Source organism: Protopterus annectens, chromosome 4.part1 (genome assembly GCF_019279795.1).
Source record: "Protopterus annectens isolate FY-2018-M chromosome 4.part1, PAN1.0, whole genome shotgun sequence".
In the NCBI taxonomy this organism is placed as follows: Eukaryota; Metazoa; Chordata; order Ceratodontiformes; family Protopteridae; genus Protopterus; species Protopterus annectens.
In genome coordinates, this window is record NC_056734.1 from 820,328,705 (window position 1) to 820,344,436 (window position 15,732).

Consider the following 15,732-nt stretch of genomic DNA (forward strand, 5'->3'; position numbering starts at 1 on the left):
AAAGGGTTACTAATATCACCTTGTCTAATATTCCTCAAATACTCTCTAACCCTCTCATAAAACATTCTGTTTCTCACATAAAAATGTGGACACATGACACACCTAGCTAAATACACAACACGTTTAGTCTGACAATTGGCAGTAACTTTGAATGTATACTTTCTCCCAGTAACTGGATGCCTGAACAAATTGGTGGCATCAATGAAATGGCAATAATTACACTTCCCACACCTGGTGGTACCCTGAGGAATCCTTTCTCCATGGCACACCTTTGGTCCATAACACAGCATACATTTGAGTGAACTCTTGTTCTTAAATGTAAAATGGGGCTCCTTCCCTATTAATATATTAATTTCACTGCCTGACACCAAAATGTGCCAGTTCTTTTTTATAGCTGCACAAATATGGTTAACATTATTAGAATAATGTATGCAAATTGGTGGAGCATGCTTGATCATTCCCCTATCACCCTCAAAAACACCTGCATACATTCCTGACCCATGGTCTGAATAAAAAGGTGCTGCTCTCCCTTCCCTCACAGTCATCACTGTATTTATTTTTAAATCTATCTCTTGTCCATTGTAGCCCTTAGCTAAAAACTCATCCCTCATAAGAGCTAACTCTCTTTCAAAGGTACTTGTCTCACTGCTCAAATGTGAGATCTTCATAGCTTGTTCTCTGACTATATTTTTAAAAATATGTCTAGGATGATTGCTGCTCCTAAGTAGGATGTGATTACGAGGTACTGTCTTTCTGGACCTACTTGTAACTAATCAATTGCCAGCAGTTTTCAATGATCTAACATCAAGAAACTCAGTTTCTTTATAAGATTCTTGTTTAGTAATCCACACAAACTCAGTGGTTTGCTGTAAATAACCAAAACATTGATGGAATAATTCTAGTGAGCCTCTCCAAATAAGGAAAGCATCATCAACAATCATACTGTAAAAATGTATATAGGGGGCATAAATGCTGCCCATAACATGAATGATCTCCCACTGCACAACCACTCTATTAGCATAGCTGTTCATGTACGATGTCTCCATCGTTACATCTGTGCGTTGTCTATAATAATTATCTTGAAACACAAACAAGTTGTTCTCCAAAATGGTCTCAATAAACAGGCATAACAAGTATATAAGCTAATATCATATGAACTATTTTTCCATACTATTGAAGAAGTAATAAGCAAGAATAAATGGTTAAAACAATCCACCACCATAGTCAGTTGGGTGACCTATCATTTTTCTGTAAACTGCTTTACCCTGCACTGCTCTATCCTTTTTTATTTCTTTCTTTTTTACCGTCTCTTTCACATACCTTACTACTATATTTGTTATATTTGTCTATTCTGTTTCAATTTTTTTATTTATTCATTTCACTCATTATACCACTGTCTTCCTTTACTCTTCTACTTAAATATGGTGACATATTTCCCTTTTTCCTTGTAAGAAAAATTTTTGCTTATATAACAAATCCTTAATTTTCTCTTGATTCTTTTGATAAAGCTCGTCTTCTTTTCTAAAATATCCCTTTTCATTCTTATCAATACTATGTAAAGCATATTTTTGCATTTCTCTATATTCCTTTTTTCTGCCTTTTTCTATTTTTCCACATTAAATATACTGTTTTATATTTTTCTTTAAATGTTATCCACCATTCTGACTAATTTTTTTCTCATTGTCAAATGATTTTCCACGTCTCTGATAATTTCTTGACCTTTTTCATTACACTCCTTTTCATTGATCCTCTTAATTCCTTTCCCTGTTTATGTTCCTTATTTTCATCTATTTCAATCCATATAGCCAACTGATCAGAAAAAAAATTCTACTGATTCCTCTGTGACAGTTCACATAGTTTTTGATAACAAACAATAATCTATCTGTGTTTAATGTGCTTTTATTCAAATTCCATAACTCCAAATCTCCACATTTTATTATTTCTTCCATTATTTTCTTATCTGCTCTATTTTTTTGGTCTTATATCACAGTTAAAGTCTTCAGTTATAATTATATCTATGTTTACTATAACAATCTAGTATCTTGTGAAATAATTTTCTCTTTCTTTAAATATCCCATATGTATATACTGCTATTAGTCTATATGCTTTCCCTTCCCATCTAAACTCCACTCCCATTAATCTCCCTAGTTTAACTAAAGTATACCCTAAAATAATATAGCAATTCCTGAACATGTTTCATTACCCATATTCCATACTATGCCCCCTGTCCATAATGTTTTTGTTTGCTCTCTCTCTTCTTTAGTTAAAAGTCTAAGATCCTCCAGTACTATCATAGTTTCATAGTTTCAAATCTACTTCTCACGTATTACACCATTATAACAAACCTTTTCTCATTGCTACATTCTCAAAACTATTAACATTAATAGACAAAACCCTAAGGTCATTTGCCTTCCTTCTCTTTACTTTACAAAGAATTATTTATTTATCCATTCTCTTTCGTTTTTATTTTTATTCCTACATCCTGGAATTTTCGTTTTCTGACTTCAGCCCCTTTCCTGATTGAACATTTCTTTGTAATCATTTTCCGATTTATTTCTTCTGCATCACTAACTTCTGTCCTGCTTTCCCTCTCCTCTTACCCTTTTTCTGTATTATTCATTTCTCCTTGGTTTATATCATTATTTTCTGTTACACCTTCTTGTGATCCTTCCTACTGCAATTGTTTTCTCTCATTTACATCTCATTCTAGTCTTTTTTCTTTCTCAGTGTCAGTGGATGTACGAGTGCTCTGCTTTTTCCATAACAAAGCATTGTAAACATAAACACTGGGTTCACGGACATATGAAAATCAACATGCCATCATAAAGTACAAACATGAAAGAGACATTTTTTTTTTTGTAGAAGAATGCCTCTTATATACAATATGTTGGGTTTATCCACCACATCCTTCTTACTTAAATGCTCTAACTCTAACTCCAGCACTGTTTAAGTGAAGAGAAAAAAACAAACACTGTGGAAGCAAAAACTTTTTTCTTTTTCCTTGTCTACAGCACTCTACTGCTGAAGACAGTGTAGTCAAACTACAGCTGCAGTCCAGAAAATAGACGTCAGCAGCAAACGTACTAATGTTTCATATCCATTCTATCAAAACCCATGGTACACAACCTCTGCCAAAACACTGATGACCCTTAATACGCAAATCACACTGAAACAACAACACTCACTATTTGTGGTCTTCATGGTTTCCTTTCCAATATTAATGAGTGCAGCAGAAGTGCATCTGAATAAAGGACTATATCCACTCCACTGCAGTCAGCACCAGGAAGAATTGCAACTATTGCAATTTGAGCTAACAGAAGAAGAACTGCAGCACTCTTACCTTTACATTAGTGAGCACAGCGTTGTAGCACATGCAGGTGTGCCATTTAGATGAAGGGCAAACACAGACAGGCACTGTTTTTGTTTGGTTTGAAACTTCAAAAACCTAATTAAAAAAATAAAAAGTAAAAAAATTTTTTTTACATTTTTGGAGGGGGCAAGCCCCCCTGCACCGCCACATCTCCTGCTTATTAAATATACTAATTTTGAGATCATACTACAGTGAGGAAAATAGTAAATATTCCATTCCATGCTGTATGGTAATCTCAAAACGTCTAAAGTTTCAAAACGTCAGTCTTATGGACTTGATCTTTTGAAGTTCGAAGTTTTGAAACTTTGAGCTTCTGAAGGGGATCCAATATATATATATATATATATATATATATATATATATATATATATATATATATATATATGTGTGTGTGTGTGTGTACACACACAGTCACACACATACACACACACACACACACACACACACACACACACACACACACACACAATTATCTTCATTCCTGTTTGTAGATTATAATACATAAATAAATAAATATATAATCCATGAGGGAGTGTGTGTTACATTACATGGCCATTTAAAAGGCTGAATTTTCTCCTAAGCATGTCATGGACTATTTACATACTAGTAATACTTTTGGATATATTCAGAGACATCTTAATCTTTAGTATCATGATCAAGTTCTAAACATTTAGTATATTTGTCTGGCTATTTACATTGTTTTCTTGTTTCTTTTGGAATAGTTCTTCTTGCACAGTAGCTTGTCTTGTAACACCACTAAAGGAGTTTATATCTTCATCTGTTGAATATCACAGTTCCCACAGCCTCCATTTTCTTGAAATCTGACTGGTTGTAACATATGATTGCTCTACTTTCTGGAACTTTAACATATATGCAGTTGTCTTGCATAAGTTTATGTGGATTCCTTCTATATAGCTTTATATATTCTTCATCTAAAACAGGATATCTTGCTTTAGCTGTTTTACCAACTATTTCAGATTTCCCATAACAATTTATTGTTACACTGCCTCCAGACTGCAAACCTGCTAGTGTTCTGCAATTTCTTTTACAACAGTGTTTTTGTCTGTGCTAATTTCTCTACACTATTTCCCGTCTTTGTGTCAGTTCTCATGTATCAATAACATAGCTCAAGAAATTAACTTGCTTTTTAACATTTTGCCCCTTAACATTTGAGCTGATGGGAGACCAAGTCCTTGTAACTAAGTATTCCAAAACTGTTAAGATTAGAGTTCTCATACCTTTTGCGACAGCTCAATTTTATACGATTATATACTCATTGAATAGGTCTCTCCACTTGCCTATTACACTGTGGAAGTATGGACTGGTCAATGTATGTCTGAATTCTTACACTTGTACAAATGTTTGAATTTCTGATCTTTGTATTGCAGGCCACTTTTGTATATATGACAGGCTGAAGAATGCAGACAATAATGCAATATTCATACTTGTATTTGTTGTACCTGAGACTCTTGATTATTTAGGAAACTAGGAATAATAAACCACAGAAATATATATCACTTCTTTGAATGTCAACAAATCATTGGCACTCTGCTTCATTGACAAAGATGCTTCATATTGCCAGGACGAATATAAACGCATCAGTTTATATTACTTCTTTTAGACTATTGTTATGGTATGTAATGAAGATGATACAAGTATGTACTATTTTACAATGTTTTTGCTTTTTTCAGGGCAGAGGTTGCGTAGATGCATTTTATGCTATATTGTGACAGTCTGTGCTGTAGCTCCTCATGTTACTAAATGTATGTTTGCACAGCTGCATTTTGTAGCATACAAGACCATCTCTATGGTTGCAGTTAAATGCCTGTGAATATTTTCTTGCATTGTCATGTGGGAAGAGTTTGTAGCATAGCTGCTCATATCAGTAAAGAAATGTTTGAACTGCTATATTTCACGGTGCCTCAGTAGAGATGAATGTAAATGCTATAGAATCTCCCACAATTCTTTATTAAAGCACAGAATCCTAAAACCAAAATCCTGAAACTGAAAACAGCTAAAACACTACACAATACCTTGAATGAAACACTATTTAAGATTGAAAGTTTGCAAACAGTGACACATTAATCTGCAACAGTATTTCCAGAGTCACTACCGCAAGCCTCTTTCTTTACAAATAGACCCCTCCTGTACTATGTATGGCCCTCCAACTTATTTATTCTTATTCCAGGATTGCACAGCATACTACCTTGGAGTGAGAATAATTAAGTAATGAGGTATGGAGGTAGAGCTCTCAAATAGGGGACAGGGGAGGTTTCCCTGCATACATACTGTTATGTAAACAATATTCCTCAAAACCATGTTTTCAGGCTCACAGTCAGCACATTTCAGGATAATAAGCTTTGCTATTCAGTTTCAGGACTTTGGGTTTCAGTGAAGTGTACTGAAGGATTCAGACGTGCTCCTGAGATAAGCAAAGACTCTAGTGCTGTCTGTTGTGTCCCAGTTTGAAATTATAAGTTGTTAGAACTTGCAATGAATATTTGCCATTGTTAAATTTGCTACTGACTACTAAATATCTGTATCTAAAACCATAACAGTCCATTAATTTTTATTATTTTTGTTTATGTTCACAGTAAGCAGCACAATTGCTAGATGAGTGACAGAAATAAGCCTTGCATTGCAAAGCCTGTTGTCATGACCTGTCCCATTATGGAGGTATTAAAATGACTGGGAGAAGACGTAATGAACTAGAAATGACAAGGCATTTGAAGGGTGGCAGTACTCAACAGACTAACACTACAGAGGATGTGCATTCTGAAAAAGACTCCAGCCACCATGATCACATGACTGATGGTGACCATGAAACTAGGCACATTCCCATTAGAAGGAACTCTGTGTACTATCGGTCCATGAGAAGGAAGAAGAACAATAAAGCACAACAAAGAACTCCCGCAAAGGAATCCAGTGGTATGTATTTCATTTCATCTAGGGAATTTATAAGCTGAAGCCACCAGCAAAATACAGTATGATGTATTATTTTGTTTGAACTTGTTTGTTGGTATTCCTTGTACCACATCAGATTATGCAGCTTGTCTTCAGTTCTGAGAAATTAGGTTCTGATATTATTGTTCCTAAATTAAGAAAATTCTTCTGTCCCACAATTACAAGAGAAATAAAGTATGTTTAGAAGTTTTGCTTTTCATTAACTCATACAGAAATTAATTTTCATTTATCCAGATGATTATAATCCCAATATAAATTATGGAACCAACATGCATTTTCAGCATTTACATAATGTATACCTCAGGTAGAGAAATATTCCATTACAGACTTTCAAGAGAGAAATTACAAATTATGGCAGTTTAGAAGACAAAAAAGGCAGGTACATTATTGATTTCTACAGTAACTGTACTGAATGGTATCAAACAGTGAAAACTCAGGTGGGATTAAAATGGTGCAAATTGCACTCATTTTTGCTAACACATGAGCAATGGTAGAGGAAATCTACAAATTGCTTTTTTACTAAGAAATAACAGCATTCTAACTTGCACCCAGTGAGACGTGGCACAAAGCTACTGAAAGTAATGAAAATTTGTCACAAATGGGTGCTGTATACCATATAGAAACAATAAAACACAATAAGAGTAGCATATAACAATTCAGCTGACTTTATGTATGACAGCTTGCTACAGAAAGCTGCGTGTCTGTTTGTTGTCTATCAAATTATCATTCTTAGTATTTATTTTGTCCTCCAACCAAGGTCATATTTCTGATGTTTAGACAGGTAGCAGTAATGACTAGGAAATAAACAATGTACAGGGCTGCTGTGGTGCATTACATCCCACTATTGTCTGATGCTGTACCCTAGGAAACAGCAGTAGAGCCATGAACAGCAGGAAGGACAGCTTGTGTAAGTCTACCATAGGCTGGTGTGGGAGTCATGGGTGTATTACATGTGAGGTGAAGGTAAAGGGTGAGTGATAGTGCACTGCAATACCTCTCAACTGTCCAGATGTTTGCAGAATGCCCAGATTTTTGCCTCATATTTGTGGACTGCTTCTCATAAAATTGTATTTTTCTGGCAAATCACTAGCAAATCATTGAGGACTGAAGTCAGAAAATAATGGCATATATTTGAATTTCAGACTTCATAACCTTCAGAAAATGCATGCTAATGTAAAACCTGCTATTCTATAAACTTTCTATGTTTGTAAGAACAATATATTAAAAGTGTCCCTATTTTGGGCCTTTGTGCCCCCATTATTTGTGGCTTTGTCTAGATTTCTTGCTCTAAGAGGTTGAGAGCTATGAGCACTACAAGGTATCCCCTTTCAAGCAATGTTTCAGAGCTTGGATTGCTAGGAATAGACATGAAGATTTCAAAAGTTTGTCTGAATGTTTGGATGTTGTGTTTTTTGCCCTCTGGAATTAAAAAGGAGATCTCGAGCCTTGAATTGAATCTGAATTGTTGTGAAGCAGGGTGGTAGGGAGGGAGAGAGTCCAGAGTGAAACACATTAGTGGAGAAGGAAGAAGGGCTTAGGAGCATATTTAGAAACAGAATGAATAATAAGCAGAAACCTGGGAGACTCAGGAGAAAGGAAATTTTGACTGAGAGTGATAACTTCTAGAAATAGGATCAATGATTTTGAAAGAAGCGCCACTCATACTCTAGATCAAGGTTTTGGAGGGAACCGAGCAAAGTGTGGTTTATCATTGCTAAGTTCATAGTCTACAGAGATGTCACCCAACCGTATACAATTATGCACATATACAGTAGCTAGAAATCAGTAAGACATCTTATATGCTCTTTCTTGAAGAAGTTGTGATGATAAAGGTTTTGTAATCTATATTTTGTGCAGCAGTTAACTGCCTGGTCATGTGCTGTACACTACAAGTGCTTTATATACGAAAGATAGGAAAATAGGGCTAGGCGTTAGCTGGGGAAGCTAGCTGCTAAATGTTAGCAACTTGACACTTGCTACTCATTTCACTGGTATTCATCATCATCATCATCATCATCATCAGTAACCCGGTATCCAAACGAACCACAGGATCAAACAATCCACAAAGAAAAGAAAAGAACTGGAACCACGCACGGAATATAAAATCTGCAGAGCAGTCTTCCCTTTAATCCTTTAATTAAACAAATTCCACACTTGTTGAAACCAATAAACCAAGACTTTTCTTTTATCTCAAAATATACTGCTAAGCGCTTTCATCCATTAATTAAAGAACTTCATCTGACAAATGACAAAATGCCAATTAAAACTTTAAATAGCCCTCGTAATTTATGTAAAATGTTATTCCATCTAATCAGCTACCCCACATCAAATCAGATTTGTCCCAACAGACATACCCCCTTTTTTTTACAAGAGAAGTTTATGAAATCTATAAAACCGAATAAGCTCAAATAAAATAAAATAAAAATAAATTTATCATATCCTAAAACACATCTTACTATCATCTGAAAGCATTAATCAAACATATGCTTATGCAGCATAAACATTTAACCAAAAGACGGTACATTGTTATTTAAACTGCTCGTTTGTACATAAACCATCCAACTTCCTTGAAATAAATGGATGTTTCAAGATACTAATCAAAAAGCATTTTTAAGCCAATTAAGTAAACACAAGCTTCATATAATTTATAAATTATGAAAATAAACATGCAAATGAATTTTTGTATGCAAGAAAAAATATATAAATATATGAATTATATATACAAAAATCCTTTTATTTTACTTGCCGAAAAGGATGTAACTAGTATATAAATGCATAGATTAAATGTATCTGTTTAGGGCTTTTAGTTTTAAAACACTGCTGAGGGATAATGTTCCATTCAGACCCAGCCAAGCCTGTGCATTTAAACGTAATTGCCAACTCAATTCCATTTTGTCTAACAACACTGAGGAAAGGTGGACGATTTCAATAAGATCAGATAACTGCATCCTGAGGGATAGATCTATCTTGTTAAGATATAGTTGTATCTATTTCTGCTGGTTAATTTTGGATTTTCTAAGAGGTTATTTTCCTGTGGAGCATGTGATTCTTTCTTGTTGGTCTTTAAGAGAGACAGAGAAGCCAAGAGAATGAAGGGATCCTGGGGAGATAGACATTTAGGAGATAGGTTGCACTGACTGGTTAGTACTGGTGCCACTATGATTAAAACAAGATGGCAGCTTTGAGATTAGCTATTAAATTACATTGTAAATCAGATCATGTTCCAATGATATCTGCTGCATTGTGGGGTGCTGTTGAGGGCAGGTCTGAAATTATCAAACATTTTTGTCAATGCTGATGGCTGAGCTGTATTTTCTGATGACTGAGGCCAGAAACTACATTTAAATCCGTAGGCTAAAAGGTGGTCTTTCTCTGCCATACCCTAAGTAAGACCAACATTCTGCCTGATAATGAGAAGTACAACAGAAAATCCTGTGTATTAAAGTGACACTTCATTTTTTTCTTCTATAGCTTTTTTGTTATTGTTATCCTTCCATCTTTAACCAGCAATATCTGGCTTTGTTATCAGCTGCAGAGTTGAAAGTGGGAATTATCTGTGCACCTGCCAGCGCTGTAATAACATTCAGAACTAAGGCACGATTATCTGACAGGCAGGATTGTGGTTTCAGCAGGTAACATAGCAGTATTCTCTCAAGGAGGATTCTCTGTGGAGCTGTGGCAGAATTATTGGTGGAGCTTGTAGTGTAACTATGTTATCTTAACTTGGAGGTATTTCCATGGACCTGACAGCTGGAAGACTGAGTCTCTACATGATGATTTTATGTGTGTATAGCTGTTTATTTTCTGGGATCACGGATGTTCAAATATATGAAAATGGTGCATATATTTTCTTGCTCAAGGTCATAAGTCATCTATTAAACACTCCTTTTTTGTGTGTTTTTTTTAAATGGTGCTCTTAGTCTCTACTAGGACTGACAGGTTCTTTTACGTTTCAGAAGGCGAGAGCTTGCTTCAAGTGCCCTACCCTGCTGACCCCTGTTAATCCAGGTTTAGTTCTAAATTCATGTTACTGGGGCTACCTGAATTGAGATTACCATAGTATCTGGCATGAGAGAAATTACGAAAGAGGTACATGATGTGTCTTGTGACCTGTCTGGAATGTATATTCAAACTGCTGAAATTTAAATTGAAGAGGGAAGTGCATTATATAAGAGGAAACTTCATGTGACCAGCTCATTACCATTAAAGCTATATGCTCTTGTATATAACAACCACATTTCAGTCCTCACTAAAAATTTGTTAGCCTTTTCTTTCTTTGTCTTTGTCTTCTCCTCGATGAACAAATATTAATTGCATGCTTGCTTATGCCCACCAAACAGAAATCAGTCACTGGAATAATGTGCAGTGGCACCTACTCACAAGTAGTAGGCTGATCTGGACTTGGCATCTCCTTAGGTTAGCCATCTAGAAATAGAGGTGTTTGCTGCAGTTTTTTGAGGTGTGGAAAGAAAAGCACACGGGTGTTAGACGAATGAGTGCCATACCATGAACTGTCCAGATTTTTGCCTCATATTTTTGGTGCGTCCCTCATAAAATGTGAGGTTTTCTGGCAAATCCCAGGGGACTGAAGTCACTAAATAGTAACATACATTTGAGTTTCAGACTTCATATACTTCAGAATATGCAAGCTAACACAAATCCTGTTGTTCTAACAATTTTGTAAGTTTATAAGAGCAATATTTAAAATATGTATATAAATATGTTTGGGCCTTTGTCCCCATACCTCGTAGCGCAAGAAATCTGGACAAAGCCTAAAATAATAGGGGACAAAGGCCTAAAAATAGGGACAGGTTTTAAATATCATTCTTACATACTTAGAGAGTTGATACATGTTTTGTGTTAGCATGCATTTTATGAAAGGTATGAAGTCTGAAACTCAAATGTCTGTCATTAGTTAGTGACTTCAGTTCTCAGTAACTTACCAGAAAACCACACATTTTAGTAGACCAAAACTATGAGGTAAAAATCTGGACATTATGCAAAAATCTCGACAGCTGAGAGGTATGCCCCCATTGCTTTAGGCTTTGTCCAGATTTCTTGCTCTAAGAGTTTGAGAGGTATGGTGAGCACTGAAAATATTTAGGAAGACAGTAACAAGAGATTCATTGACAGGAAATTTGGAAGAAATATAGTGTGATATGAGTGTGGTGAGTAGGTATGTAAGTGATGAGTTTAACAAAGAATATCTTAAGTGAAAATTGTAGTGAATGCTAAGTACCTTGAGGAAGGAGTGTAGGGTGAGAGGAATATAGTGAATAAAGACTGATTTAAATTTACTGAGTTTAGCTTTGTGGAAATTATACTACTTTATAACCTAAAGTGTTACCACGATGTTACTGGCAAACTGAACTGTGGACTGAAACAGCTGCTTTTGATATTTCCTAGTACTGTAATTTTTTTTTTTTTTTTTGGAGTGAGGTATAAAGGTAATATGCAAGTGAGTTTTGAGAGTAGAAAAGCTGGCCAAAAGGCATAACTGCATCTTCAAATCATGATTTTCTGCCCTATTATGATTAGTTCAATAGGGCTTGGTCTATAAGGGAATTCATCCTTATCCCAAAGGTGCAATAACCCTATACTTGCTTATATAAGTACCATGATGAAGGGGGAATAGCAGTCTGTAGTTGAATGCAAATGACTTTGACTCCACAAAAACAGTATTTAATCAAAATAGTTTTTAGACATGATGTTATGATCATAGCACATTCGCAAAACAATTTTGCAAACTAATTAGGGAACCAGTGAGTTGTTTTTTATGACTAATCAAATCACTTAACAGAGTCAGTGTCAAGCTTAAGTGACTAAGAACAGGTAAACTTGACAAAGAGGACATGAGAAAGTTTACTTCTGAGAACAGATAATGAGCCATGAGAAAAGAGGCATTATACACCATATTGCACCAAACACTTTCTACTTTGATCATTTACATGGGAAACAAATGACTAGCTGTGATATTTACAGATTCCAATCTTCACGTAGATACCCAAGTTAGGTAAAACCAGACACATGGATTTAAAGATGTAACCATGTGGGGATTAGCAAAGCCAATTACTTTATAAGGCAAAGGGATAGAGTAATGGCAGGTAAATGTACTGTGGAAAATAGACAATGGTAATTTAATAATTTCAGTTAATCTGGACTATTATATTGTTTTCTATTTTTATAGTCACTGTTAGTAACAGTAACTGACTTATCGACTATTCAGCTATATGTCAGATATGAGCTCTAGTATGTTATTGTAATCCATTTTACTGTGTGCTGTTTTGTTACAGATGAAAAATGTCTGTTATTTTTAGCTAGAATTATGCTATTTGGTAATTTTAGATTTGCTCACTTACTTGGTTATTAGACAGTTGAGACATTTGGAGATAATAGATAAAATACCTTAGATAGGTAACCAAGGAGACTAATAGCTATGTCAGGAACTTTTGAGTAAAAGCAACATGTCATTTGTAGTCACGTATGCTGAAAGATTAACCAGAGTAACTGTAGTGGCTGGATCACCAGGAGATAATGACTACATTTGGGACTAGATCAGGGTAGTGGCAGCTGAGATTGTGGGACATTGCCAAATAGGGCAGTGATGGAATCAATGATTTTAGGAGATACCCGCAAGAGTAACAGAAGTGAGGTCTTCAAGAAATAACAAGGATAGCTAGGGCCATGGACTTGGGAGATAACCAGGCTGGAACACTGAGGAGTCAACAAAGCTGGGGAGTTTGAAAAATAATTGGGCAGGGTGCCAGCAGTAAGGAACATTGATAAATAACTAGAGTAATTAAAGTATACATTGAAATAACCAAGCAGGGTAACAGCATAGTCAGTTACTTGTTGAGCTAATCAAACAAGGCAGTAATAGTGTTTGGGGACTTTTAAAGATAACCAGTTCAATAACAGGAAGTCCACTGAGACTGGAAGATAACCAAGTAGAGTAAGGCAGAGTTTACAACTCTAGGGCATTGCAAACGCAGGGGAGTTGCTGACACAATATATTTTGCTGTTAATGATAGTGATAGATTTTGGAAGATAACCAGAGATGGTAACCAAAAATTTAAGTAATGAGAAATCGTCAAGGACAATTCTACACACACACACACACACACACACACACACACACACACACACACACACACACACACACTTACTCAAATAGACATTAATACAAGTGAATTCTTGATTTACTTTCGTGGTGGATTTGTGACTGCTTTCCTTCATTTGATTTCTTTACACTTGAAAAGATGGTGCTGGAAAATATTTTTCATTATACAGTGAATGAAAAATCTGTTTGATTGCATGGTTTGCTTGAAAACTCGACATCATAGATGCTAATACAGTAGCTATGTTAGAGGCTGTTGTAGTGATCCTAATACAGTAGCTATGTTATATGCTATTGTAGTCTTCTTAGAATTATTTTAATTAGGAGCAGAATTACTAAGTCATACTGCTAGTTTTCTTGACATCACGGTAAACAAACAGACTGCAAATATAATGAGACAACTCGACAATCTAAATAATACAAATAACGCAATGTCAACTGGCCACTTAATATAACCAAAAACTTTAACTTTTAAAAACAATATGCATGAGCACTTTTGTTTGAATAATTTCAAATTTCCTCAGATATCTTTCTCCAAGAAACCCAGCAGGTAGATAACTGATAACAATAAACACCCCTGGTGTTAGTTATATCCCTATGTATTTTTGGAGCTCCAAACATCACTGGTATTATTGGCATTGCCATTGTTAGATAATTGTACTACTCTACATCAATTCTTTGTTCCAAAAACATATCCTGTAGTAATGCTTAGGGCACTTTGTAGATATACATCACATAGCTGTATGTATTTATTTATTATTTTTTAGCTTGCATTACTATGCCAAAAGGCTTTGTTTAAATATGAGTGTTGATAAATTATGTAATATTATTTATTATATATATTTATTATATTTATTATATAAGGTAGTGAATCTATAATTTGGATGCTAAAAAGCATGTCTTAAATGATGTTTAATAGAATCTAAGCCATCAGCTCAGTTTTGTTAGTATATTTATGTGAATTTACATAGCTATTTTAAAATCTTTTTTACTTTATATCTTCATATATTTTCATATTATTATGATTCATTAGTATACCATTTAAGTGTTTATTGCTGTAAATTATCAACCGGAAGGAATGAGAATGCAACTTTAAACTTTCGAGGGAATATGACATAATTCTGGGTATCTGGCAATTAATGGCAGAATATTTAAATGCTGGGTTTCTTAGAGAAAGATATCTGAGGAAGTTCAAACTTCAATTATTAAAACGAAAGTGCTCAGGTGTATTGTTTTTAAAAGTTAATTAAGTTTTTGGTTCTATTAAGTAGCCGGTTGACATTGCGTCATTTGTATTATACTGCTAGCTTTCTTAAGAATATTAATAAACACAAGATATTGATTTTTTTAATGAAATACATTTATATGGATTTTTATCTGATATGCAGTTTGCTTGAAAACAAAATATCACTTGTAAAAAAACCTTCAAAAGCTGTATTTTCATAGGCTCTCTTTGACTTTCTTTTCAATTTTTCATGATCATCCACACTTTTTGTATGTTTCAAATTAAAAGTGTTTTAGTGAAGAGAGTTCTAAGTATGATACCATCTTAAAGAAATGTTTAATCCAAACTGGATCCCTATTGAAATGTTGGCATTTAAAATGCTGAGTCCTAACATGCCAAAAAAAAAAAAAAACGCAAGAGAAGAGTGAATCTCAAAGATCGCTCTTCTCCTTAAAACTTATTTTTGTAGTGGGCAAACCCCACTAACCCCAATCTTATACATACCAACCCCAAGATTGCCATACGTCTGAGAAAAGGGAATACTCTGAGAAATGGACTCTTGGACTTAGTATATGTAAGTACGATCTTACGGCCATACATTTTCCATATTTCAGGACTCTCTCTAGTGGTTCTCAACATTTCAAACAGTTACCTTCTAGAGCAATAGTTTGTGTTTAAACAACAAGTATATTATTTTTGTGCTTTATTTTACATAAATTTGTTTTTAAATACATCAGCTGTCCAACCTTTATGGTCATTATTACCGTAAAAGAACTCTACCCAATGCTTCTGACCAGTAGTGCCCATATGTGGTAATGTGTATGGACTAATTTATAGAGGACTGTAGAATCTGCGTGGGCTTTATTAGCGGAATGTAGCAACTGCATGGGCTTTATAGACGAGTGTAGTGTGCCACTGAGTTTCTGTTTTTGCTTTACTTGTATCACCTCTCAGTGTACTGCAATGTTGAATTTAGGGGGTGATTTCTGGCTTTGCATTAATGCTGTGAACTGACCCCATCTAGCCATAGTTCACTTGAACACTTTACTGCTTATC

General features: G+C 34.9%; 1 protein-coding gene across 1 annotated transcript in view; it reads left to right on the forward strand.

Annotated features, from left to right (window-relative positions):
- The window catches only part of NGEF (neuronal guanine nucleotide exchange factor), a 760,193-nt gene that overhangs the window by 244,374 nt on the left and 500,087 nt on the right, over positions 1 to 15,732 (forward strand). Inside the window, exon 2 of the mRNA XM_044070587.1 lies at positions 5,965 to 6,298. Coding sequence (XP_043926522.1) covers positions 6,055 to 6,298 — 244 coding nt within the window. The 5' untranslated portion in view covers positions 5,965 to 6,054. The remainder of the gene's footprint in view (positions 1 to 5,964; positions 6,299 to 15,732) is intronic.